Source organism: Protopterus annectens, chromosome 5.part0 (genome assembly GCF_019279795.1).
Source record: "Protopterus annectens isolate FY-2018-M chromosome 5.part0, PAN1.0, whole genome shotgun sequence".
In the NCBI taxonomy this organism is placed as follows: domain Eukaryota; kingdom Metazoa; phylum Chordata; order Ceratodontiformes; family Protopteridae; genus Protopterus; species Protopterus annectens.
The window spans coordinates 1,841,347,129-1,841,373,189 of NC_056735.1; the positions used below are offsets into that span (position 1 = coordinate 1,841,347,129).

General features: G+C 39.7%; 1 protein-coding gene across 1 annotated transcript in view; it reads right to left on the reverse strand.

The window, feature by feature from the left end:
* LOC122802423 (phosphatidylinositol 3,4,5-trisphosphate 3-phosphatase TPTE2-like) overlaps positions 1 to 26,061 on the reverse strand; it is a 1,666,738-nt gene that overhangs the window by 1,233,537 nt on the left and 407,140 nt on the right. Inside the window, exon 5 of the mRNA XM_044072043.1 lies at positions 1,014 to 1,175. Coding sequence (XP_043927978.1) covers positions 1,014 to 1,175 — 162 coding nt within the window. The remainder of the gene's footprint in view (positions 1 to 1,013; positions 1,176 to 26,061) is intronic.

Here is a 26,061-nt window from a genome sequence, read left to right on the forward strand (position 1 = left end):
AGGAGGAAATGAGATAAAAATGGTGATGTATAATCAATCTGTAGAGAAATCTTGAGAGATGGATGGTAATCCTGTGGAAGTTAGGATGGAAGAAAAATGATAAAGATCTGGCAGATTTTGTTCACAGTATTTTAAAAAGGAGGGGGAGGCACCAACAGGCTGGAAAAAAGCTGTAATACCTAGAGAGGGTAAAAGACCCATCTGATATAGCTTCATACAGGCCCAACTCAATTCTAAACCATGATTATAAAGTGTTCATCTCTATAATGGCTACAAGACTGGCAAATGTGGTGCCAAAATTGACAGATATGGATTAATGTGATTTTGTGGAGGTGAGGCAAACATTTTACAACATTAATAGAATGATGATCCAGATGGAAACAGAATTTAAAGCAATACCACTGTTATTGGTAGGTCTCTATGCAAGAGAAAACATTTAAGTGTAAGCTGGAATTTTATGAGTAGGGCAATGAAAGCATTTGTATTTCCTGATACAATAAGGAAGTAAATTAGAAGGATATACGAGTAATCAAAGTCAAAAATCAAACTGGTAAGGTTTTCTCTGAGATAAGTTGTGCCTGAACAGAGCAACTACGCAGGGGGGTCTTCTTTCCCCTTTATTTGCATTATATTTAGAACCACTGGCAAAGAAAATAAGGGACTCATAAATACAAGGATATAAACTGGTTCCAGAAAAGTGGCATTATTTGCAGATTATTTTTGTACCTGGTGGAACCAGAAAACAACAGGTCAGTACTGTGGAAAATTCTGTGACATTTCCAGTTTTTTTCCAGTTATAAAATTAATGAAGATAAAACAAAGACTAGTGCTATAAACTACATACCCAACCCACATATGAATTGCTCCAGGAATAATCATACTTATGGGGACATGGTGTAGTACTGCAATCCACAATGCAACTTAAGTAGCGAGCAATTAATCTAAAATAAAATTTGGAAGTATAAACCAGACAAACTTCCAGAATTTAAAAAAGTATGAAATCTTTTTCTTACCCTTCAACAAAGATCCTCAGAAGTACATCAACAAGGAAAAAGATGGAGATCGATACAGAAATTCCTGAAATTGTGTCTCCCAACTCCTTTGACCGTGTAGGGAGTGCCAGATCCACAATTACAAAGATAATATCAACAAATATCAGCAGCAGTCCAAAAAGCCTGAAAGAGAATTGAACAAGTGACATTACTGTGCTGCTGGAAAAGTCTAAACTGACAATCTGAACTACCCAATATTAAGAGGCAAATCCATTTTTCACATCTGCAAATGTCCTCAAAATCCACTGCCGCTTACTGCTTACGGGTTAACAGTTACATTGAACATGCCACCCCTCCTTAAGAGACAAACACACCTTTATCAACAGGTCATCAACTATCAATCCTTCTGTCACAAAGCATTACACAAAAATGGGCACTTAAAAGGCCTTGGTATGATTACAGTGGAATCCATGTCAAGTCATTTCACCACATATGCCATGGGTGAGTGGGGCAGGAAAAGGATAATTATTCACTGGGTCCATGGGATGGCCGGGTTGCACTGTGGAGGATGGACTCAGATATTCATGTCACTAGTAACTGCCAGCAGAGGCTAGGGAGGGAATTGATAAAAAAAAAAAAAAAAAAACTAGAAATAGAAAAACACCATCAGGCAACTTGACAGCCTACACCCTGACCTTTCCTTTTGGAAGAGGTAGCGGGAAAAGTATTGGCAGATGATAAAAAAAAAACAAACATTTAAAAAGGCCAGATTATAATCTCATGTGATCATTCTTCACAATGTTTAACAGTCAAGAGACATCTAGAATACTGCAAATGCCAATTGATTCTGCCCACATACAAAGGATGCATTCATTCGTTCACTCATACTCCGATCATCTGCTTAATTCAATGCAGTCACACATGGTTGCACAGCCTATTCCAGCACTCAGTTGATATGAGGTGGAGATTAGATTCAGATTTATGCTTTTTAATGTATTTGATTTATGTATCTGGTGTAAAAAGTATCCACAGAAGATTAACCCACTGTGTTTTTCTGTCAAATCAATCACCAAAAGACAGAGCATAGAGAGATAATAGGCAAACTGCAAAATCGCTTAAGGTTCAATAACATCTGTATCTACAATCATTTTTTCTCAGAAAAATAAGGAAACATGGTTAAGCAGTTATAAAGATCAAGCAAAGGAAGAACATGTGTGCAGGGGTGGCAAAGTTTGGAGGAAATCCAAGAGCAGAACCTGTAGGAGATAGGCATATAAGCAATAGGAGAAGAGATGAGAACAGAGTAGCAGGTAGGGATGAGATACAATGAGGTGAAAGACGGTACAGGGTAGGTATTCAATCCAATGGAAAGGAGGGAGTGAGTGAAGGTGGTGAAGGTACAGGGGGTACTGAGGAGAAGCAAGTCAGTATAGAGAAGCTGGAGAGAGCCTAAGAAAAATTAAGTGCTGAATGAAAACCAGGCTGAAGCAGAAGAAGCCCCTAGGAATAGTAAGACAGTACAGAAAAAGGGGAGAGCAATGGGTAGTAGATGGCTGGTAAACATGCAGAAAGAACACAGTGTAACAGTAGTTAATGACAGAGGAAGAATGGATTGCAAGACAGGATGAGGACAGGGCATCCAGTACCAGTGGGCAGGTGTTTTGGCAGGAATGGAGAGTTAGCACTGGGACTGTAGACAAGGCACTGATAACTGATGAGTCTACCATCAAGCCATCAGAACTTTTGTGGTGGGCAAAAGCCAGGTGTCGAACCAAAGTGACAAGTGTGCTAAGACAGCTCACAAATGGGAAACTGAAAACTGACCTTAGCTGGGACAGAGAAAGGAAAGGTTGTGGAGAGCAGTAAAAAGCCTGACATTAAGGTCCATATGGACTTATGACCTGGCATTACGGTAACTGGAGCAAATAGTCAAAAAAACAGAGTGACTAAAGTTCGGGTGCATGATGGCTTTCCTGGAGGTCATGATAACTTTCTTGGAGGTCATAATAGCTTTCTTGGTATACTGGCTGCAGATATCAATCAAGTATTATATAACATGACTGCAGCACTGGATACAGATAAATGGATACAGGCATGTGGCGATTGTGAAAGGCAGGTAGTAATTTTATGCAGAAGACAGACCACCTCAATAAGAAAGACAGCAACGCTGCTACGAAGTTTGAGAGGTATGTGAACATTATTGTGCTGTTTACCATGCCTTTGAAATGAGTTGAAGAGTGCAGGGGAAGACGGACATCAAAGAAGCATCTAAAGAACAGCAAATGGACACTGCAGAACTCAGGGGTGGAAAGTTAAAGAGGGAACAAGCAAGGACACTCAAAGGAGGAAAAGAGGAGGAAAGAGTGGAAAAAAGAATTGGAAGTTGATGCTGCGCAATGCCAGGAGCCTGAGAAAATGTTGAGAAAACTGCAGGCTATCCTTGGGGTCTGACAAGTTAGACATTGTCAGCATCACAGAGACATGACTGAGTGAAAACAGACACTGTGGTATAGTAATCCAAGCTACTTCTATCTTTAAGTGTGACTATAAGGAAAGGAAAGGGAAGTGGTTTATGTAGAAGATGGGAGAGCTTGCAAAGCAATGGATGAAAAGGGAAAAGGTAGGCAGAGCAGAATGGGAGTGTTGAAGATGGCAAGTAACTGGTAAAAAAGATAAAAGGACTTTGTGGAAAAAGTTAGTGAGTGGACAATGCTTACCTCTTTCTGGATACAGCAGTAGAAGAAGCCAGACTGTTGGTGGACAGGTTCAGAAGACAAGAAAAAAAAGAAAGGAAAAGAGGGTGAGGGTAATTATGAGAAATCTATATCTTCCCGCTGCAGATTATCAATTTCTACACCAAAAGCAGAGAGAAAGGATCCTGGAAAATGCTCCTGATCAGGAAGAATGCATTCTGCTACAGCAAACAAGGTAGCATACAAAATAATATTCTAGGTTTGATCTTTACTAGCTTAGACAATGTTCATGTCAGAGATGAAATAATCAACTGTGCTACAGTATGATTCACTTCAGGCAAGAGTGGAAACTCAAGTTAGAATATAACGTGGGATTAAAGAAAAGCACAACTACAGGCAGCAGGGGAGTGTAGACACAGAAGGAACTAGGATAATGGGAAGAGCTACAGGAGACAAAAAAAAACTTCTGATTAAGATTTAGATGTAGCATTCTGAAAGGCCCAGAAGGAGGGAAGGTAAAGCTCATGAGGAAGCCAGTGACTAAAAAGAGACGTCATGAAAAACACAGTTCAGATCTTCCAGTGGCACTGCTTACAACCCAAAAGTTGTAAGCAGGGCCACTGGAAGATCTGCTTACAACCCAAACGTTTTAGTAAATAAACAGTAAAAAATGTAGACAGCAAACTGCCACTTACAGATTTTTACTTAAAGTCTGGAAAGGCTCAAATACTTAACCTTCATACTCTTGCTGTGGGACTGAAAAGGTAGGTTCTAGATTATTTTCCCTACCCTGTTGATGCAATCTGGTACACTACTCCCTGCAGCTGTGACCTTTTTGGTAAAACAACAGAACGAATACTGGACTAGCAGGTAATAACAGCTATGAAATGGCAGCTATCTTGTGCACACAGGGAGAGGGAAGGAGATGCTCGCACTGAAGGTTTAAACAACTGCATTGCGCTCTCTCTGCTTCCTCTATTATTTCTCACTTTGGTTCAAAGTGTTCTCCACATGGCCTCTTTACCTGTAGCAAAGCAGCATGGCTAAGCAGAATTAGAAAAATATTCTATACAGTGTAAAGGGCAAATAAGACACACGCAGTCAGCATTAACATCCAGCTCCCTGGGCTGGTACTATCAACCAGCTCCCTACCTCAATTTCAGACAATTTCTATATTTTATACCTTGCCTGCACAGAGCGCTAAAGCACTAAGGTTTGCCTGTAAATGCAATACTGGATTTTAAAAGCTGGTATTGAATTAGAGAGATGGGGATCACTGTTTGTGCCTCCAGCCCCAACATTCTGTGCCTGAGGCTGCTGTTCCTCTCGTTCCACTTTAGCTACATTATTGCTAACAGCTGCCAGGTGAAGGATCAGAGTAAGGAAAGACTTGATTAAACAAAAATGAGGTGAATAAGCTGAGCACTTTAAGGCAAGCCATGGTCTACAGGGTAGCTGTGATGTATAGTTTCTGAAGGCTTTGTACATTTATCCAAAAGTCCAATCTGGTAATGACACCACTAGCCTTAAGCTATTACCAGCATCTGGGCAGAATGGGGCGTGATACAAATTTTACAGCCTGTGCATGAATACATTTGTACCAAATGCAATTATGTTTATCTGACTTTATATAAATAATTATGCTCCTTTTTATAATACACATTCATCAAGCAGGTTTTTTAGACACTGATTACTCAGAAGCTAGATTAGAAATGCTTTTCATATCTGTACTTTTTTTCTATCTATTGCTCTTATGTTGTTAGGCACAAATTTATTGTTTCGAATACGTGATTATTGATCAAGTAAATGAATTACTATTCTTTTTACAAGGCACAAAGAAAGGTTAGAACTTTTCTGTCATTAGCTTCAGCCTAGGATCTCAGGCTGTTGTCACTGCAGGATACAACTGAAATAGATAAGAGGACACGGAGGCATTTTGCTAATAACCTTTTCTAGGGAGAAAAAACAGCATTACAGCGGAGTTGCACAATACTTCATGACCTTAAACGTAACTTTATTTGCTATTACAGTACAGAATATTAAAGGTATTCTACCAGCCTTATTTCAAAAGGAAGTCAGAAAAGAATGATAGACCTATTGAGATGCAACATACAAGATTTTTGTTTTTTATACATACATTGCGAAAGTCACTTTGGTATATCCATAAGAAAGACCTCTAGATGTTCAAGACATCTTAAAGTTTGTTAAGCAAGGATACTAACAGGTTTTCTATTTAACTTACACTTGCAGGGCGGTGGAAAACCAGTATATTCAGCAACTAAAAACACAGCCTTTGCTCTTGGAGTCACAAAATCAGATTAAAACAAGCAGAGTATACATAAGAGAAAGCATGCACACCTCATCACAGTGGTGAGTATTTCATCTCCAGCTCTTCAATGTTCAGTCAATAAGAATTGTGATAAGCAAATTAGCATACTGAATGGGAGCATTCTGTTTTTGTGGGAGCCAGGATCTCTGCTTCAGGGGACTGTAGCAAAAGGTCCCACCCAAAGATGTTTACCCCTGAGTAAAGGTTCTTAAATTCTTATTGCATATATGACGGAAGGAAGATCTATGCTGTGGGTCTCACAGCCCCAGCAGGTTCACCATACACACTAATCCTTTGCTCATACAAATTCTGCTAGAGAGATAAAAGCTTACCTCACTGAAAGACCAGTACCTGGGAACAGGACTTGTAGCTTTTTCTTACTTCCCTTTCAGAACATGCCCTCCATTCCTTTTTAAATTTTCAGCTTCCAGACCAACAATAAACTAAACTATAGCAAATAAATAATAAACTAAAGGATGACAAACTACTTAATACTCCTAGCATATATACATAATTTTGAGTAGCTGGACTGTGTAGCTTTTACTATTCAAGACAACTTTTCTCTCAATTTTTGCTGCCAGTCCAACAGACGTTCTGAAATAGTCTTGAAGAACAAGATGACAATATATTATGAAGGGAAATAAACTGGCAAAGAAAGACTGGCTCATGGTCCTGGAAAACCAGCAAACTTAGTTTTTCATTTAGAGAAACTGATGGCTCGAGCTAAGTTCTGAAGACAAGTCTTGTTTAATAAGATAAAAATTTTCCCTCCAGTTGCTAAAATAAAATTCAAGCCAACTGAAGGCAGAGAAAAAGTTTATTTTTTAACATCTTTAATAAATCCCATTTAGACTGTGACATACGCACACACACATTAACAGAAGACAAAACAAACCACTGTAGCAGTTTTCATGCAGTATACATAAATGTTTTAACATTCATTCACATTACCATTACATCAATTGTTCAATTCCTGCTTTCCCTTAAAACTAATCCTGAACATTATTCTGCTTATATTGTTCCCAGTAATTCCATTTATTTGTATGTAATCTGTTCTTTCCCTTTTCTAAAGATCTCGCCTCCATTTTTTTACCTCCTTTACAATACTCAGGACATCAATTGTAGTTGGCTTAGATTTTTTCCACTGTGACCATAATCAATAAGTTTAATACATTCTGGATATAATCCAGACAGGTTTCACAATTCAATCCTTACAGCTTTGAACTACTAGTACGCAGTTACTGAACCTGACAGAGGGCATGCATGTGACATTCGGGCTAAGGCACTTGAGATGCTAGAGCAAATCAAGCAAGTTGTGTTGCAGCTGACTGGAATGCAGGAAAAGAAAGTAAAATGTGTAACTGAACTATGTTTTGGAGAATGAATAAGGACAGATATGATGTAACATGGGAAAAGCAAAATGGTAAAGTGAGATGGGTTTATGGTAAGATTAGCTGGGAACAGCAATTGTGAAATTTCTGCCATGGCCAGATTAAAAGTTAAATATAGGAAATCCAGACTAATAATGTTCAGAGAAGAAACTACCACGAGTCCTGTACTAAACGATTACTACTACAATAAACAACTATTGAAATATCTTTTTCAATTTCTGTGACAGATAAAATGGGTAAGTGTGAAAAAGGGCAATAAAAATTGCCATTTCCCGCCATTATAAAGGTGTTTTGGAATTATCCGGTATTAATTTCCGACAACCAGGATGAAACAATTGAGAAAATACAACTAACACTGACACTAGCTCAACTAACAAAACAACTTAGCCATCCTGTCAGAACATTGTCTCAAATTAATAACTAGTGCCAAAATCATGGACTGAAACTAAATTCCAGAAAATGCATCATTGTTGTTGTTTGTCTTTCTGCTTTTCCCGGTTAGGGGTCACCACAGAGGAACTCCGGTCCGCTAATGTTTGGTAATTAGTTTTATGGTGTGTCGAGTTGCCAGCCCGACGCCCAACCTTCAACGAAGGCACGCCCATTCAACGCATGTCTTTCGAACGCCCACTCGACCACAGGGAGGACATGCAGACTCCACACAGAAGGCACTCCCAACCCAAGCAGAGAATCGAACGGAAGAACCTCTTGTTGTGAGGCAACAACGCTACCGCCGCACCACCGCGGAAGTCAGAAAATGCATTATTGCATCCTTTGGAAAGTCATCTATCCCAGGGAGGTATCACATTAACAGTACACCTGTACACATTAGCAATACACCTGTAAGAGTTGAGCCAGCTGTTCAGGATTTGAGAACATATGTGGACAGTGACCTAACTTTTAAACAGTGTCCATTGTTGTAAGAAAGTCCTTCTATATTGTACAGCTTATAAACACAAGGGGCTGTGTGTCTAGAAATAGGGATGTCACTGGCCTAAAGAGGACTGAGTAAAGGTGGACAATCATTGAATATAATGCCCCCCTTTGGCATGTATCTGTCTGGACACCTGCAACTAGAATGTCCACAGAAATACCAGACTAAAAGGATACAAGGCCTAAACATGTCCTACATGGACAAACCCCTGTCACTATACTCTATCGTACAGACTGCTAAGAGGTGACCTGTGTCTGGCATATAAGACATCTTCTGACCCACAGCTGATGGATTTACTGCACATCAGCAAGTCAAATGGCATCAGAAATGCTTTGTGTAGGGATCTAAACCTCTTTTCAAATATCAACAGAATGGTTTGGAGGGACAGGTACATCTCACAGAGGATACAGCTGCTCTGGAACACACTCCTCATCCACATAAAACAAAGTTCACCCTGACCACATTCAAGCACAACTTGGATCTCTGGATGGAAAACAAAATTTAACCCAGGACTGCCCCCCCTGTGCTACGAATGGACAGAGGCATCTCTTGTGCTTTATCCCGTGCATGGGTCACCCTCAAATTACCTACAGTAGGATCTCTGTTATTCGCATTAGGGTGACTATAAAATAATTACATACCATAGGATGGGTAAGGCCAATCTGTAACCAAATGGGATAGGTTAATTCTAGCAGAAAAGGGTAAACTGGCTAGGCATAAAATGGCTCACAAGGTCAGTTAGCCTAGTTTTTTCATATAAACTGCAAGTAGAACAAAGAAACATAGAAACTGTTAAGATTTGACAGCTTATGGCAGTAATGGAGAAATAGAGGATAAATGTAAACAGACCAGATTCAATTAGAGGTGACGTATGCAACCCATGGATCAAGACAGTTAGACTTGAAGGATCCACCTGAATGCATGGAATGGGTAAAAGTAGCTGTGTGCAAAAAGCAAATTACTGAAAGATTTACTCAGTGTACTGATGTAAAAGGCTGAAATTTGACCCATGTCCTAGGTAAGGGATTGCTTTAACATTTTGTAGCTGTAAACCACTGAAAAGCCTGATATTCTCACTGTAACTGAAACTTGGCTTAAATCCAGCATAAATGACTCTGAAGTCACACTTCCTGGCTATGATATTATCTATAATGCTCATATAAAGAGGAAATGTGGTGGCATTGCTTTATTATTTCCCAACTGCCACATTTCCCCTTACAACAAACAAAATTCAGTTCAACAGAGCTTTTTATTACTTTCCTGAATTAAAGAATTATAAACAAATATGTATTACTGCCCTTTACATCTCTCCTGGTGACAACACAGCAGCGCCAAAAGATATCCCATAGTGAATATGCATAACACTTCCACAAGAAAAATACTACTAGATGATGTGAATGTCAATTGGTTGGGCAAACTCTCAACTCCCCTACATCTAGCATGAACTTAAATGGTTAAACACAACTAATTAATAGCCCCCCCGCTTATTATAGCAAGACATCAAATTTCCCCAGACTATATATCCTAGCGTCAGACCCCAACAAATCCACCACCACAGGTACAATGAGACTGTGTCTGTGATGATCTCTCAGTAGATACAACCATACATCTCACACATCCACTTAAACAGCATGTTTATAAAACAACACATATCCTTTTCCATGTTTAACCCAGAAACGTTCATTACTGCCCTATCATCTATTAACTGGAACTTCATAAAAATCCTCCACTTAGATGATGCTGTAAATGAATTTAATACAACCTTCCTGAATATAATACATGGCCTTGCATCCCATAGAACAAAGAAATTAACAATGTAATTTGGTAATCCAAAAAGAGTAGAATTCAAATGTAGAATAAAGGAAAAGCATGGAAAGAGAGCCAAAAATTTGAAATGCCACAATATCTTGAAAACTTCAGAATGCTTCGCAATCATATTAAAAAACAAAGAAAAAATTGTACTATAACAAACTTTCAGAATAGTAAACACAACCCTAAACAAATTATGGAGGGCCATTAAAAAAATCTTGTATCCCAGCCAAAAATTGAACCCTAACTTCTCTCCCAATAACTCACCATTTGAAACCACAATGCAGTTCAATTCTTATTTCATAGAAAGTATAGCATTTCTAGCCAATGATTCCCAACATCTAATCCTAACCCTTCCCAACAGCCATGTATCACCACATCCACTTTCACCTTCACACCTGTATCCACATATTAAACTACTCAAATCATGGAATACTTCAGCTGATGACCTTCCAAGTGAGTACCTGAAAATAGCAGCCAATAAGCATTGCCCATCCTGTCTCAAACCTTATAAATAGGAAAATCCAGGAATTCCACGTACCCTTTCTCTGGAAAAAGTTATATATTACCCCTCTGTACAAAGGAGGAAATTCAAAAGACATTACTAATTTTAGATCTATTGCAATCTTATCCTCCCTCGCCAAAATACTTGGAAAATGTATTCATAAAAATTGCTAAACTATATCCTGCAGAAAGAATTCCTATCCCCTATACAACATGGCTTCCATCCTTCCCAAAATGCTAACACTGTACTTCTAACCTTCACAGACACTGACAATAAAGCTAGAGATAACTGCAAATTAGTCTGCTCCTTATTTAGACTTCTTTAAAGCCTTCAACAGTTTGTCACAGCAAATTTCTACTTCAAATGTCCTCATTACGTCTCTCTCAGCCCACCTTTCTATGGTGCCAGAGCTACCTATCCAATAGGCATTAGTCAGTAAAATGGCACTCCATCTCTCCCTCCCAGTCACTAATGATGTACCACGAGGCTCTAGCCTTACTCCCCTTCCTCACCAACACCCTCCCATCTACACAACAGGTCCTCCCCAATACAGTACGCAGATGACTCCACACATTTATACACCTGACAACATGGCACAACTTCAATTACTTGGGAAGCTTTGACACCAACTGAAACACGGCTTTGTAATTCACAATTCATGCGCAACCCTAGCAAAATAAACTTTTTTCCCCATTTCCATCTCTCATGAAAAAATAAAATTTAGTCTTCTCTCTCGATAATACAACCACTAAAGTTATTTCTCATAGCATATTAGGGATGATAGTGGATGATAATCTAAAATTTGACCTGTATATATAAAAATGTATAAGAAAAACTAGGGATGATTTACAGGGCCAAAAACTCACATCAACACAGTTAAAACTACACTTGCCACTACTTATCTCCTCCCCACAGTTCAAAAATCAAAACTTGAACAATGTTATAAAAAAGTTGCTAAATTTGCAGCAAGTACCCCCTTTCAGAACCCACCACTGTACAGCATTAAAATGCCTAAATTGGTTAGAACTTCCCCATCAACTAACATATACAGAGCTTACCATCTATAAAGTTAACCAGCATCCATGCGTTTGTCCAGCACTAAAAACATCCTATACAACTAATGATCCTAGTCGGTCATTACAATCCAGTGACCAAAAACTCCTGTGCGTATACCAAACTATCCAATCTGCTGGGCACGGTCTACACTCGTAACACTTTGCTAAGGCTTGGAAATTAACTATATCCCGAGGTAAATACCCTCCCTCCCATCCTTCAAAACATTCTGAAAGACTCCCTAGCTCCCAAAGTTGGCTCTGTTCTTGCTCAACTCCAGGACAAACTATATCCCTAAATGTGAACAAATACCTATTCATACCTTACACTTGTTTACTCTCCCTTCACCCACTTCCTTACTTCTTTCAACTTCTCTCCTATGGCGTTCTCTCTAAATATACCATAAGCCTGCTTTTCTCTCACTTCATATTGCAATTCCTGTTTGTATTATACTAACTTACATTTGATTTCTCTACAAATTGGCTAAAATGTGTCTAAATATTAAATCATTGTCACATAATATGAAAACATTGGTTAAGAATAGTTACAAGTTATGTCCAATTATTTAAACGGTACATTTTTGTATTTTTGAAGATTGTAAAATAATTTTCTTAAAATGTGTAATACTTTGCAGCTTTTTCCCTGGTCCTGCACTGAAAATAGGCTTCTACTCAGACTTTTCCAGTACTCAAATGTCAATAAATAAATAAAACTAAATAAAAGTATGAAAAATATTAATTATGTAGATGCATTGCTATAAAACTGTATTAGTTAACAATCGTCGATATTTCCAAGCTAGTTAGGTTATGCAACTCCAATATATTATCAAATAACTGTTTATGCAAGCATCTGTATTTACTTGTTAGATGATATCCAACAGTCCCATACACTGCAGCATATGGTCAAGAGTCAAGAATAAGAAAATGCAAATTTTAAATTCTATCTAGGCCTACAGATTCATATGTAGTTATTATGTATGTGGTCAAGGAGACCAATTAGAAGTCTCACCCAACCTCCTAACTTCCCCCAGAGACTGTCCGGTTAAGTGACATGCTTACATGCACAGCAGACAAATGCAGGCTGCAGGTATCAAGCCCTGGACTATAGGAGGCAGCTCGTTTAGAGCACATATTCTTAATCCGCTGCACTAATTACTGGGCTATTTCAATCTACCTTGCTTTATATCTGAGCACAGCATGAAAAACTGCTCATGCAGGTCAAGCCTCTACCCTGGTAGATAAATTTAAACAAATAATGTATTAACCATTCTAGTAAGCAATGTTATAGAAAGAGTAATACAGTATTGGGGGGCAGTTTTCCCTTTTCCTGATTTTCAAACTAGAAAAGTGCATTAAGCAGGCACTTGTGGAATAGGTTTAAAATATAACAATATCCCTTGTTACTTAAAAATTGCTAAATACTAACTGCACATTTGCAACCTTGTTATTCCAAGAATGTTCCTGTAGACACAGTATCAAAAGTATTAAGGAAACATGTAATTGCTATACATGGGAAACTACTTAAAAGGTATATAGGATATTATTCAATTACGTGCTGCATTAATTTTAAATCTGTGTGGAGAATTTAATATTTTCATGCTAATTAGAAGTTGTGATTCAAATGTGTTACATAATTTTACTTCATGCAAGCACATGCAATTATTATGCTAAGATGCTATTACTAGATAAGCTGTGGATGAGGCATTACGTGGGAAAATTAGGAGCATGTTTCCTGGGAGGGTGCAGAGTTGACAAACTTTAAAGACACACTACAAAATTCCCTAGGGCAGATGCTGGATGAACAAGTGGAAGGTACTAGACGGTTACTAAGATGATGTTGCTAAGCTGGAGTAGGGGAAAGTACAGTTGTGTAAATTCTTAGCATAACAGTAGATGAGTAGATGTCCCTCTCTTTACTGTTGCAGTACTCCTCATCTAAGGGATCTCCAGTTAAGGATAGCCCAATGTCCATCCATTATATCAAAGTGTTTTTAGTACTTACAGACCTCATACGTATGCTCCTCACACAAGGCATAGGGCATAAAGGTGACATATGGATACACATACACAGATCTGGAAAAGCCCCAGGAGGAATAGAATGTCCCAAGGGAAGAGCAAAACATGCATCCAACAGGAGAAAAAAAAAACAGAGATCAAGGCTACTGCAAGAGCAGCAGGGATAGGAGGGAGGGAATACTAAAACATGTCTCTGAATATATGTAGGGGAAGGACATGCAGAACAAAATGGAATATATGTGGATACATATATTGAGAGTGGATTGCAAACCAGGTCTTAATATTGCTGTAAACAAAGAGCATAATGAAGGCACAAAGTTTAAGGTGAATATGCTCGCTCAGAAGCATAACAAAAAGGTTCTGCCGAATTTTAAGATGCACTGTGTGGTTAAGATTTCAGTGATTACATTACACATTTTTTATGTATATTACATTTTAAATGTCATCTGTATGTGATCTGAATGCATTCTTAAAGACTTGAAAAAGCAATTGCAAAAGCTTATTGTATTGCGGAATCTTGTGAATAAATCTTTTCAGCAATGTCCTGAAGGCTTTCTACTGGTTTGTTTACCTTGGCACAATCAGGACTTTATTCGTTGAGGCTTATTTGTTGTGCTTGGATTTGCGAATGCACTTGCAGAACGTGAACTTAAACAGCAAAGGTGAGTTCCTGTAACAGTCACTGTTTATGCTTCCAGTAGGTTAATTTTTAAAGTATCAGACGTTAGTAAATGTGGGAATAAACCCATTTTTAAAGCCAGAGACCTTGACGTAGAAGATGAGGCAAAGAATGGTTCTCATTCCTGCATACAACTCAGATGAATTAGAACGTCTCCTGCAGCAGTATAAAAAGCTTCAATGGCAAAGGAATAGTTTTGAAGCTTAAAGTATGATATAGTGCCACTGGGATTAGGTATCTAAAAATGGCCACTTATGGGATGCATTACCCTGATCTGCTAAGGGAATAACTGAATTTAAGACTAAGCAAAGACTATATATGAAGTTAGAGTTCTTTAAAGCAGTGGAAAATGAACTCTTACATAAAATTAAATGATTGTATGACCAGGCTGTGGAGGCTATTAATTTAGAAACAGCTAATAAAATATTACTTGAAGACATGATTTCTTGGATTGTTGTCAATAGAAGAATTACTGAAATTAAAAGAAAGTTAAAAAGAGATTGGAATGACTAAGAAAGGCCATGTGTTCTCATGGACTAAAAGTGGTCAAGTGATGCCAGATAGTCTTTCATCTGATAAACTTTTCATGGTTGTGATTTAAAGAGATACTGGGGTTAATAAATCACCACCAGAAGTTGTAAACACTGCATCGATTAATAACACAGTGATAGATTCATATTCTGTGATAGCATTGGACCCTTTAGATCTACTTCAGTTATTAAAAGATACATCACTTTCAATATGGGAGAGAGGCAAGGTCAGAGGACTGGAAGAGAATGGGAGAACAAACAAGCACAAGTCGACATGCACTGATGACATGGAATTGTTCGAAACAATTAAGAGGTGAATCTTTTCAGCTATGTACTTTCACAGTATAAACACTGCAATACAGAGAAAGGTTTGACATATTGTAGCACGAAGGTAATAGTGGATGTAATGACTGAATTGAGAATTTTTAATACGAAGATCAATTTAAAGTCTATTTGTTAATGATACTATTGCTGAAAAAAAATCATTTAAGAAAACCTGGCACTTTTATTCCTAATATTATTATAAAAGCTTTTGAAAGGGAGCATAAAATGATTTATATGATATTGTTTTTAATGGTACTAACACTTGTACCCCTTTTTATAACTCATCACTAAGTGAGAAAGGAGGACTTAAAGATCTGGAATTAAATGAAAATACAGTGAAGGGGGTTCGCTATTGTGATAATGGGTAGAGAAACATTTAATCCATCAAGTTGCTAGCTGATGAAACTACATAGAGAGAAGTTAATGTGAAACAATTAGAGTCTTTTAAAAGTGAGCTGAATTCTAACATATATTCAATGCATATGAATGGGATGCTTGACTTTGAACTGATGAACTTTTTGTATTCCTCACCAGATTGTACCCATTTATTATGGATTACCTAAAATACATAAAACAAAATATGATAGACCCCATCTATGAGACCAATAGTTTTGGGCAGGGACTAGCTCAATGAACCTATTTCGATTTAGAGAAAGAATTGAAAGACATTAGTATTTTCGCAAAATTTCATTTCCGATTCAAATGTTTTTTTTTTACATCACTTACATGTTTGGTTTTGTCATACTATATTGGGTGAGAATATTTTATTAGTTACAGTCGATGAAGATTCTTTGTTCACAGTGATTTCGAATGATAGTGGCATTGAGTTAACGAGGGAATTTTTGGTTAGTAATACAGATTTTTCGAACAATTTGAGAAATATGATTTGTGAACTACTCACCATTACTTTGGAAAATAATTTACCTTTCAAAAGAGATCTACAAATAAAAGGTGTGGTGAGAGTTCCCCTGTCACAAATATCTATGCTAACATTGCGCTTACTCAATGGGAACATAATTGTGTTTTTAGTAGCACAGGTAAATTTGTAAATGATATTCTGTTTCATAAAAGAATTATCGATGATATAATTTAAGGAACAGTACTGAATTATTCTTCAAAGACCGTATTACATATTTAATGGGGACAGTAGTCTTTTTTTAAAATTTAAATAAGTATCCTGTAAATCAGTAAATTTTCTGATTATGATACATACAGACAAAGATAGAAAACTAATGACAAATTTATAAGAATGTCAAGAAGAATTCCTATTCAATTAGATCCAGTATGCATCTTACATTCGACTTTAAGAACATACTGAAGGGACATAGGACTACAGTGGTGAGATTAAATAAAGATCAAAGAATTATGGATGAACAACTAAATGAAATGGGTTGTAACTTTTTAAGAAGGGGCTATAATAAAGAAGAAATTGAACTTTGTAGAAAGGAAACATTTGATAATAAAGATAACAGATAGGTAAAGCCTTTGGTGAAATCACAGGAAATACACAAGATGCATTTGATAATAGCAGGGACAGAACCAAGGTAACTAATAAGATGTGAATGTTAACATACAATAGACATACAAAGGCGGTACAAAACGTTATATCGAAACATTAGCATTTTTTGACATCAATCAACTGAGAAATTGTTTAGCTGACAAGTTTACGCTTAGCTATAAAAATAGTATGAATTTGAATCATCACCTATGTTTTCCAAAGAGCAATGTCAAGTTAATAAAGATGTGAATGTATGAAATTTGGAATTTATCCCTGTAGATCATATAGATATTGTACATAAATAGCAATATAATTTGAGATTAGATGCTTTGCAATCTGAGACGCAACAAATCTGATACATCTAGGCCCATGCATAAATTATGAACCACTTTATGTTGGCAAGACAAATTCTAAGTTAAAAGATAGGATTTGTTCACATATCTGATATTGGAAGGAATATTAACAGAATGCTCTATGTAAACATTATGCAAAGAGGCTCAATCATGGTTTTAAAATTTTAGTTTTGTAAACTGCTTCTCTGTATACACATAGGGGAGGGAATATAAGTAAATAAATATATTGAGAACAGATTTTAAACCCGGTCTTAATACTGTTGTAAATGTAAACAGCATACTGAAAGCACGGACTTTAAAGTAAATTTGTTTGCTCTGAAGTATAATGAAAAGGTTCTGTTAAATTAAGATGCACTGCGTGTTTAAGATTTCAGTGATTATGTTAACTTTTTTATGCACTTATGTGAAAATGTGATCTGAATGCTTTTTAACACCCAAAAAAGCATGTGCAAAAGGTTATTGTACTGTGGAAGCTTGTCAGGAAAACTTTTCTGTGGTGTCCTAAACTGCTTTCTACTTGATGTTTTTTTTTTTTACCTTGGCACAATCAGGAGTTGATCTGTAGAGGCTTCTTTGTTGTGTACAGATGAGAGAAGCAGTGGAACCTCTACAACTAGGGGATATAGATGGCGAGAGAGGCACCAGGCAGAACATCTCTTCCATTTGGACATGTATAATATTTTCTTGTAGTGAGTTCCCTGCAAACCTAAAGCACATCCTCAGAAAAGAGGTGCCTGAAGGGGATAAAACCCTATCACTCAGCATCAGATGAAGAGTGAACAAGTAAAGTTGGATAAGAGATCCCTTCTCTCTCGTGTGAGAAAATCCACTTGCCGAGGTAACTTGTAGCGATTGCCTCTGGCCAAGTGAGAAAGAAGGGGGAACCAATGCTGACTGGGCCAAAAGGAAGTTCTCAGCAAGGTTTTGGGGGAGGCCTGCCTGATCTTAAGCAGTAGGGAAAGCATATAGAAAAGCACAGCTGTGTACACTTACCATAAATGTAGATGTTAGAGTGTATTCACTGTTGCAGTCATCATATCTGGGTTATCTGCCTGCAGGGAGCCCTCAGCCAGCCTGAATACCAGAGTCTTGGGATTTCGGCGTCGGATGCTGTCGCTTCTTCCATGACGTCAGGTTGTCAGGGATATAAAACATGCAGCCGACCCCATTACATCAGTTTTTCTTGCCTCAGATGTCAGGTGCCCCAAAAATAGGAAAGCAGTTATATAGTGTGGAACACCCCCAGCAAAAAGCAAATACACGTTATAAGATATGCCAAACCAAAAAAGGATAGATAAAAACAAGGACAAGTCAGGGGGCTGGAGAGAGGGTAAGCAGTACTGCAACAGTGAATACACTCGATCATCTACATTTATGGTAACTGTACACAACTGTACTATGTTCTTCATGTTTCACTGTTGCAGTCATCACATTTGGGTAGATTCCCAAAGCTAAGGAAGGGTGGAGGTAGTTAAGAAGCATTAGGGCTGGCAATCAGGCCCTGTAAAACTACTGTGGCAAATCCAGCTCTGGATTTAGAAAAGATAGGCAAGTGGTAATGCTTGGTGAAAGTGTGGTACAGAGCTCAAGGTTGCAGCTTCTAGGATGTCCCTGGTAGGGACTCCCCTGAGAAATGCAGTAAAAGTAGATGCCCTAGTAGAATGTGTAATTATCCCCTGTGGAGTAGGTTTTCCATGGTGCTTGTAGCAGAAATGGATGCAGTGTGCTATCCATTTAGAAATGGTTTGCTTTGAAATGGCATTGCCCTCTGCCCTTGCAGCAAAGCTGACTAGCAGCTGATCAGAGGCTTAGTCCTGTCCAGATAGAATCTAAGCTGCCTGTGTACATCCAGGGAATGCAGCATCCTTTCCCCTTTATTCTGAGGATTAGGGAAAAAAGTTGGCAAATGAATGGACTGGTTTAAAGCCACACTAGACACCATCTTGGGCATAAAAGATGTTAGTCCTGAGGGAAACCCTGTCCACATGAAAGATAATGAAGGGTTCCACTGCCATAAGGCCCTGCAGTTCAGACACTCTTCTTACTGAAGTGAGTGCTAGAAGTAAAGCAGTTTTCCATGAGAGGAATTTTAACTCTGCCGTAGCAGCTGGTTCAAAGGGAGGAAGTGTGAGTTTTTCCAATACAAAGTTAAGATCCCAGGCTGGAGTGGGAGCTCCCCTGGGGGGGGGGGGTCTTAAATTTTTAGCTCCTCTACGGAACTGTTTTACCAGAGGATGAGAGAAAAGGGTGGCTCAGTATTATAATGAGCTGATATGGCAGAGGCATTAATCTTAATTGAAGAGAAGGATAGGCCCTTGTGGAGCATTTCTGTTAGGTAATCTAGTATAGGAGGTAAGCTGGGCACAGTTGTGTATGTCCCCTGATGGCTCCAGGAACAATATCTTTTCCACTTTTCTGAATAGGATTTTCTAGTACTAAGCCTCCTTGCCTCAAGGATGACATCCAGCACCTGCTTACTGAGGGTTGTTGGGGATGAGTTCAGGGGATTAGCCAGGCTGCAAGGTTCAGGAGTCTGTAGGTGAGGGTGCAGAAACTGGCCCGTCTGCTGGGACAGCAGGGAAGGAGTCTGAGGCAGGTGCCATGGTTGTAGCACTGTTAGACTGTGCAAAAAAAGAGGGTACCAGTGTTGGCGTGGCCAGTCTGGTGCAATCAGGATTATCCGTGGCTTGTCCTGTTTGATCTTTAGTAGAACCTTTGAGAGGAGAAGCAGGGGGTGAAAGGCATAGATGGAGAGGCTTTCCCTGGTAAAGGACAGGGCATCCACTTTCCAAGCTTGGCTGTGGGGAGTTCTGGTGCAGTATTTGTTCAATTGATAGTTCTTAGGGGAAGCAAATAGGTCCATCTCTGGTGTCCCCCACCTGTTCCTCAAAAGCTTGAATATTCTGGGTTCCAGTTTCCACTCGTGTGGGTCCATGAGATTTCTGCTCAAGTCATCTGCCAGTGAATTTAGTTTGCCTGGCAGGAATTGAGCTTGTAAGTGCACTTGGTTGCTCAAGGCTGTTTTTCACAGAGCCATGGCTAGACTGCAGAGTGGGTATGAATGGGTTCACCCCTGCTTGTTTATGTACCACATAACTGTGTTGTCTGTCTTTACCAATAGTTGTCCTGAAAGAATACGGTCTTTGAAGGCTGTCAGAGCATTCTGTACAGCTAACATTTCTTTTTGATTGATATGCAGGTGCATCTGCTTTGGGTTCCATTTGCCCTGAATGCACTGCCCTGCCATGTGAGCCCCCCCCCCCAATGCACAGTCTGATGCGTCTGTTGTTGGGGTTTGGGCGGCAGGGGGTAGAGAGAAAGAGTCCCTTGTTGTGGTTGCAGGCCTCTGCCCACCAAAGGGACTCTGTCCTTAGGCAAGGAATGATAGGAATCTGTTTCCAGGTCCTGAGAATGTTGACACCATAGACTTTTTAGGTACCACTGAAGTTTCCTCATATGCAGTCTTGCATATGGAGTTAACAGAATACAAGAGGCCATAAACCCCAGGGCTTGCAGCATTTTTCTTGCAGATAGCTGGGTTTTGGTAGAATGAAGTAGCTTGTCAAATAAATTTGTTTCTCGAGTGAGGAATGCCATCTGGGAAGTTGTGTTCAAGCTTGCTCCCAGGAATAGAATCTGTTGGCTGGGTACTAGCTGTGATTTCTTTTCATTGATGGTGTTCCCCAGTGAAGTTAGAAGTCTCTTTACAAATGCCAGGTGCTGTACGAGCAAATCCTGACTCTCCGCCTGAATCAGGCAATCGTCCACATATGGGTAAATCTGAATACTTCTCTGCCTGCAAATGCAATGGCTGGAGCTAGGCACTTTGTGAATACCCTGGGTGCAGTAGATAAGTCAAAGGGAAGTGCAGAGAACTGATAGTGCATAGAGCCCACTCTGAAGTGTAGGTATTTCCTGCAGGATTCCCTTATGGGGATGTGCAGATAAGCTTCTTTTAAGTCTAGGGTTGCAAGCCAGGAATCCTTGGCTAGCACAGGAAGCAGCTGTTGGAGTCAGCATTTTGAATTTTGGCACCACCAGAAAGGTGTTGAGAATAGACAGATTGAGAATAGGATGCCAGGAGATTTCTTTTCTGGGAATCAGAAACAGTCTGGAATAAAAGCCTTGTCCCCTTTGTTCTGGTGGGACAGGTTGAATAGCCTTGATGCTGAGGAGAGAAAGTACTTGCTTTTGGGCCGCCAACCACTGGTTTGGGGGGAGGTCTGGCCATCCACTTAGGATTGGGGGTGAGTGGAAGTGGAATCTGTATCCTACGGAAACATTGTTTAAAACCCATTTGTCTGGGGTAATGTATTACTAATTTTTTGCATGCAGGGCGAGTTTTCCTCTTAAAGATGCAAGTACTTGGGCAAGGCTTGGGAAAGTTAAGGATAAGTCATTGTGCAATTTTACCATAGGGTGGTGGCTTACTACTCCCGGTTTTAGATGTGGGAGCACCCCACTGCTTAGATCTGAGGGGTCTACTTCACCTTATCGCATGTTGAAAATATTGAATGGCAATAATGTCGTAAATGCCGTACGTCGAAAGTGTTGTTGCAAGATCATGGTACAGTGGGGATGAGAAAATTTGTTCTTTCCTCACTATAGTGCGATCTCTGAGTTGGTATATATAATTAGAGGGGGGTGAACAGTTTTGATGTATGGCATTTTCGATGTTTATGCCATTCAATATTGTCATCTTTCGACAAGGTAATATAGATGGGATCCGTGTATAACCTGCGACTGAAGTCTTGGTGGTCTGCTGCCCCTGAGTTTGGACTGAAGGCCTGGAAGGGACTGGAAAGGACCAGTTCTTTGAAGGCCAATGCCTACTGAATCTAGATGGCTGTACTTGTAAGAAATCTTTAACAGTTTGCATAGATTTAGCTTTCTCCTCCATTCTTTTGAGTGACTTCTGTTTTTGCCAAATAGGCGCTCTTGGTTTATGGGTGCATCTAGTAATTTTGCTTTGACATAATCTGGCAGGTTTTGTTCCTTAAGACAAGCATGCCTTCTCAGAACAGACCCAGTGACAGCAGCCCTGCAAGATGCCTCTAAAGTATCAAAACCACACTGCAAAGTATGTTTACCAACTTGGTCAGCAGAATGCATTAACTCTTGTAAGTCTTTCTATTCAGTACAGTCAGGAATAATCATTTTCTGTTTAATAAGTCACATGAGATGCTGCTGATACTTTAGTATATGAAACTGGCAATTTAAAGCCCTAATAGCCAGAGCAGCAGGTGTGTGCACCTTCTTACCCCATCTGTCTAAAGCCCTACAGTCCCTGTCAGAGGTGGTGGGATTCTTTGGCAGTAGTAGCCTTAATGCCTTTAGGGCCTTGGGAAATGGTCTCTGGATCCGCAGCAGGATTCTTGAAAAGGAATTTGAGAGAGTCCGGTAACTCTATAGTACACATCTGGTTTCCTGGGAGCTGGGGGCAAAGTATCCAGGGTAAGGCTGGATTCCAAGAAAACATCTGCAATCTCCAGAACAGGAGGGATAGCTAGGGCCCTGTGCTGAGGCAAGTTTAAAAATTCCCTGAGTTTCTTTTTGGACAGAGTAGTCTTGGCTTTCCCAGTGGAAAGGCTCCCTAAGGGTATGCAGGGTTTCACCAAAGGAAAAATCTTCTGGAGGGGAAGCAGGAGGAATGGAATCCTCTGCATCAGAATCCTCATAGGTAGATAAGGGAATGCCCTGGTAATCAGAAGGAACATAGATATCAGATTCCTCATCCGAAGAATCAGAAGGAAAATTAGTTCTAGGTCTCTTGGAAGGTGATGGCTGACTTCCCCTAATTAAGGTAATAAGGTCTTCAGCAATTCTAATCATTTGCTTTTGAGGCCCATGGGCCTATGAATGTGGTTTGGTCGTCAGTTTCCTAGGCGTAGTGCGAACTTTAGGCTTGAGAAATTCGGCATTTTTGGCTGGAAATGAAGTAGTCTGTTTAATATGATCGGTAGGCTTGAATACACCCTCAGAAGCTGGTGCCTGCACAGCAGTTCTGGACCCATCCAAGGTAGATACATCTGCAGGTTCCATAGTCGAAGAAGCATCTCACGGCATACCTGACTCCGAATGGGTCTCAGTAGAGGCCTGCGAATTTGTAGAAGCGGGTATCAGGGGCTGAAAAAGCACCCCACTGAGTAGCAGTGGACTGGCGACTAGCTTAACGGAAGCATCGTCTGCAGTTTTGGACCTATGCGGTCTATCTCTGTCTTTATCCTTACATTTTTTCGGAAGATCAGTAGTCGGATGGCTTAACAAAGTCATTTCGGAGTACAGAGGTAGAGAGCAAAAATATTTAGCTACAAAAATAGCCTGATGACGAATAGTTTGGGCGTTGAACAAGGCACAAAACCGACAGCGAGGGACATCGTGGTCTGAGCCTAAACCGGTGACAGTAAGAATGAAAATCTCTGAGTTATTTGCTTTCCACAGGCAAGACAATTATTAATTTTTCTGACATCGGTTAGAGCATGAAAAAAAGGATCCCCAATGGAGTACTTATCTTTTAGAAGACTTCAGATCTGAAACTCAAAAAATTTCAGGAGTCTGCCGACCAGCACTTGCAAACTGCTTCTGCTTTAGGCACCGCATGGCAAGAAAGACTGATGTAATTGTGTCGGCTGCATGTTTTATACCCCTGACAACCTGACGTCACGGATGAAGTGACAGCATCTGACTCAGAAATCCCAAGACTCTGACATTCAGACTGGCTGAGGGCTACCTGTAGGCAGATAACCCAAACGTGATGACTGCAACAGTGAAACACTAAGAACATCATCCCCTTCCAAGGAAAAGCCAGGGCATCCAATTGTCAAGCCAGAGGACTTGGTACTCAAACAGGAGGGAGGAAGTTGTCTGTTCAGAGAAGATGTAAAAAAGATCTACTGGAGGAGTACCACACCAGTAGACATCATCCGGGAATATATTGTCTGTGAAGCATCCATTAGTGAGTTTGTGTGCTGGACCTGTTTAAAGAGTCTTCCACTAGATTGTGCTCTGAGGGAATGCAAACTACCTGAAAAGTTACTTGATATGGGACAGCTATATCCCAAACCTGAAGAGTTAGCCTGTAAAGAAGACAGGACCTTGTGGCTCCTTGTTTGTTGACATACCACATCATTGTGGTACTATCTGTGAACATTTTGAGGGGCCTGGGATGAAACGGATTGAAAAACCCAAAGAGCTAGAAGCAGAGCCCTCATCTCCTTTATCCGGATATGGTCTGACTTCTGATGAGTTCAGAGACCCTGAACCTTGAGGGGGCTGAAGGAGCCCCCCCCCCTCCAATTTGAAGCATCTTTAAAAAGCTCCTGAGTTCACACTGGAGCTCAAAAAGGAAGCCCTGGGTTGAGAGAAAGTTGATTAATCCACCACTGAAGCTCATGTATGAGATAGGAAAGAAAGGGTACTGGGAAGTGCAGGGGATGGCAATGTTGTAGCCACACTGACTTGAGGTACCGCTGAAGTTTTCTCATGTGCAGCATGGCCAAAGGGAGCATGGGAAATGTGGAGAAATTTCCCTGGTGGCGACAGTTGCCAGAAGAGGCGGAGACTGGAAAAAGGTTGAGAGAGACATGGCCTTGGGGCCAGGCACATATACAGCATGGGAATAGTCTGAAGTCTGCAGCCAAGAAACATGTAATCCTGAGAAGGTGTCACTGACAGAGGCTGATGAAGTTTACATTTGTTATGCACACAATTCAACCAAATACCATACTCATGGGGGACTAATCTCCTCTATAAAGTGGGAATCCTTCATGACCCCAGATTTGCAAGTGCTATGTAAACACAAACCTTGAACCAGTTAATGTACATTCCTGCTAGAGGTGCAAACATACTGAACCTGCTATTCACAAATATGGGAGAAAGCTGCACCCCCCCCCCATGTCATGTTTTCTCTCGCAAGTTCTGACCACAAAGAAGTTCCCTTCAAAATAAGGGTCAGTTCTATAACCCCAGTAAACCCTGCAACAGTTAGACACTACTCCAAAGGAAACAATCCTTTATTAACTGATAACCTTTCAAAATCAAAATTTCAAGCCCCTCCATACCCTAACACAGCAGCCCATGCAGAATTATTCACAGAAGCTCTGTATAACTATGTTAGTGAAAGAACAGAGGCTTCTGTGCTTACCAGAACCAAGCCCAAAACTTACTCAAAAAAACAAAACTATCTTGGTAGAAAATAAATAAGGTTGTACAAAAAAAAAAGAAACAAGTCATAGCTAAAACTAGGAACTATAACACCAAAAATGATAAAACCTCTCATTAAAATGAATAGAAAATTAGGACTAAATCCAACAAAACAAATTTTGAGATAAAGGCAGCATCCTAGGGTAAGTACAGCCATAAGGCTTTTTTTATCTACCTCTGAAACCTCAAAGGAAGCAAACAGTGTGCCAACTCTTGGGAAATGGAGCCACATTTACAGAACAGGAAGATGGTCGACTAGTTCAGCTTCAACTTTATCACTTCTCACACTCAGGCAGCCCCCCCCCTCCCAGAAACACCATCTAGCGTAACCTATCAGTCAAGGAGCAAGTCTCAGATGAGCTCTCTAAAGCCAACAGTATCTCAGGATGCCTCCTAAAGAGCATGAAGTATGACTTATCACAGCCACTGGTGTCACTATTCAAGGACAGCCTCTGCACAGACTTCATGCCATGTGAATGTAAGACTACAATGGTCATCCCTCTGTGCAAGGACAGACAGTCAATGGATCCCAGGAACTACAAACCTATTTAGTCTAACTAATCTCATTTGTAAAGCCATGGAAATGATTAACAATGACAGGACATTTTCAGATACTTAGCTTAACCCAGTTTGGTTTAATCAAAGGCAGATCATACCTACTGAACCTGGTGAGCTTCTTTGAGAAGGTCACCAAGGCAATAAACAGATGAAGCAAAACTGTGCAGACTGCCTAGTTTGACCTACCAAAAGAATC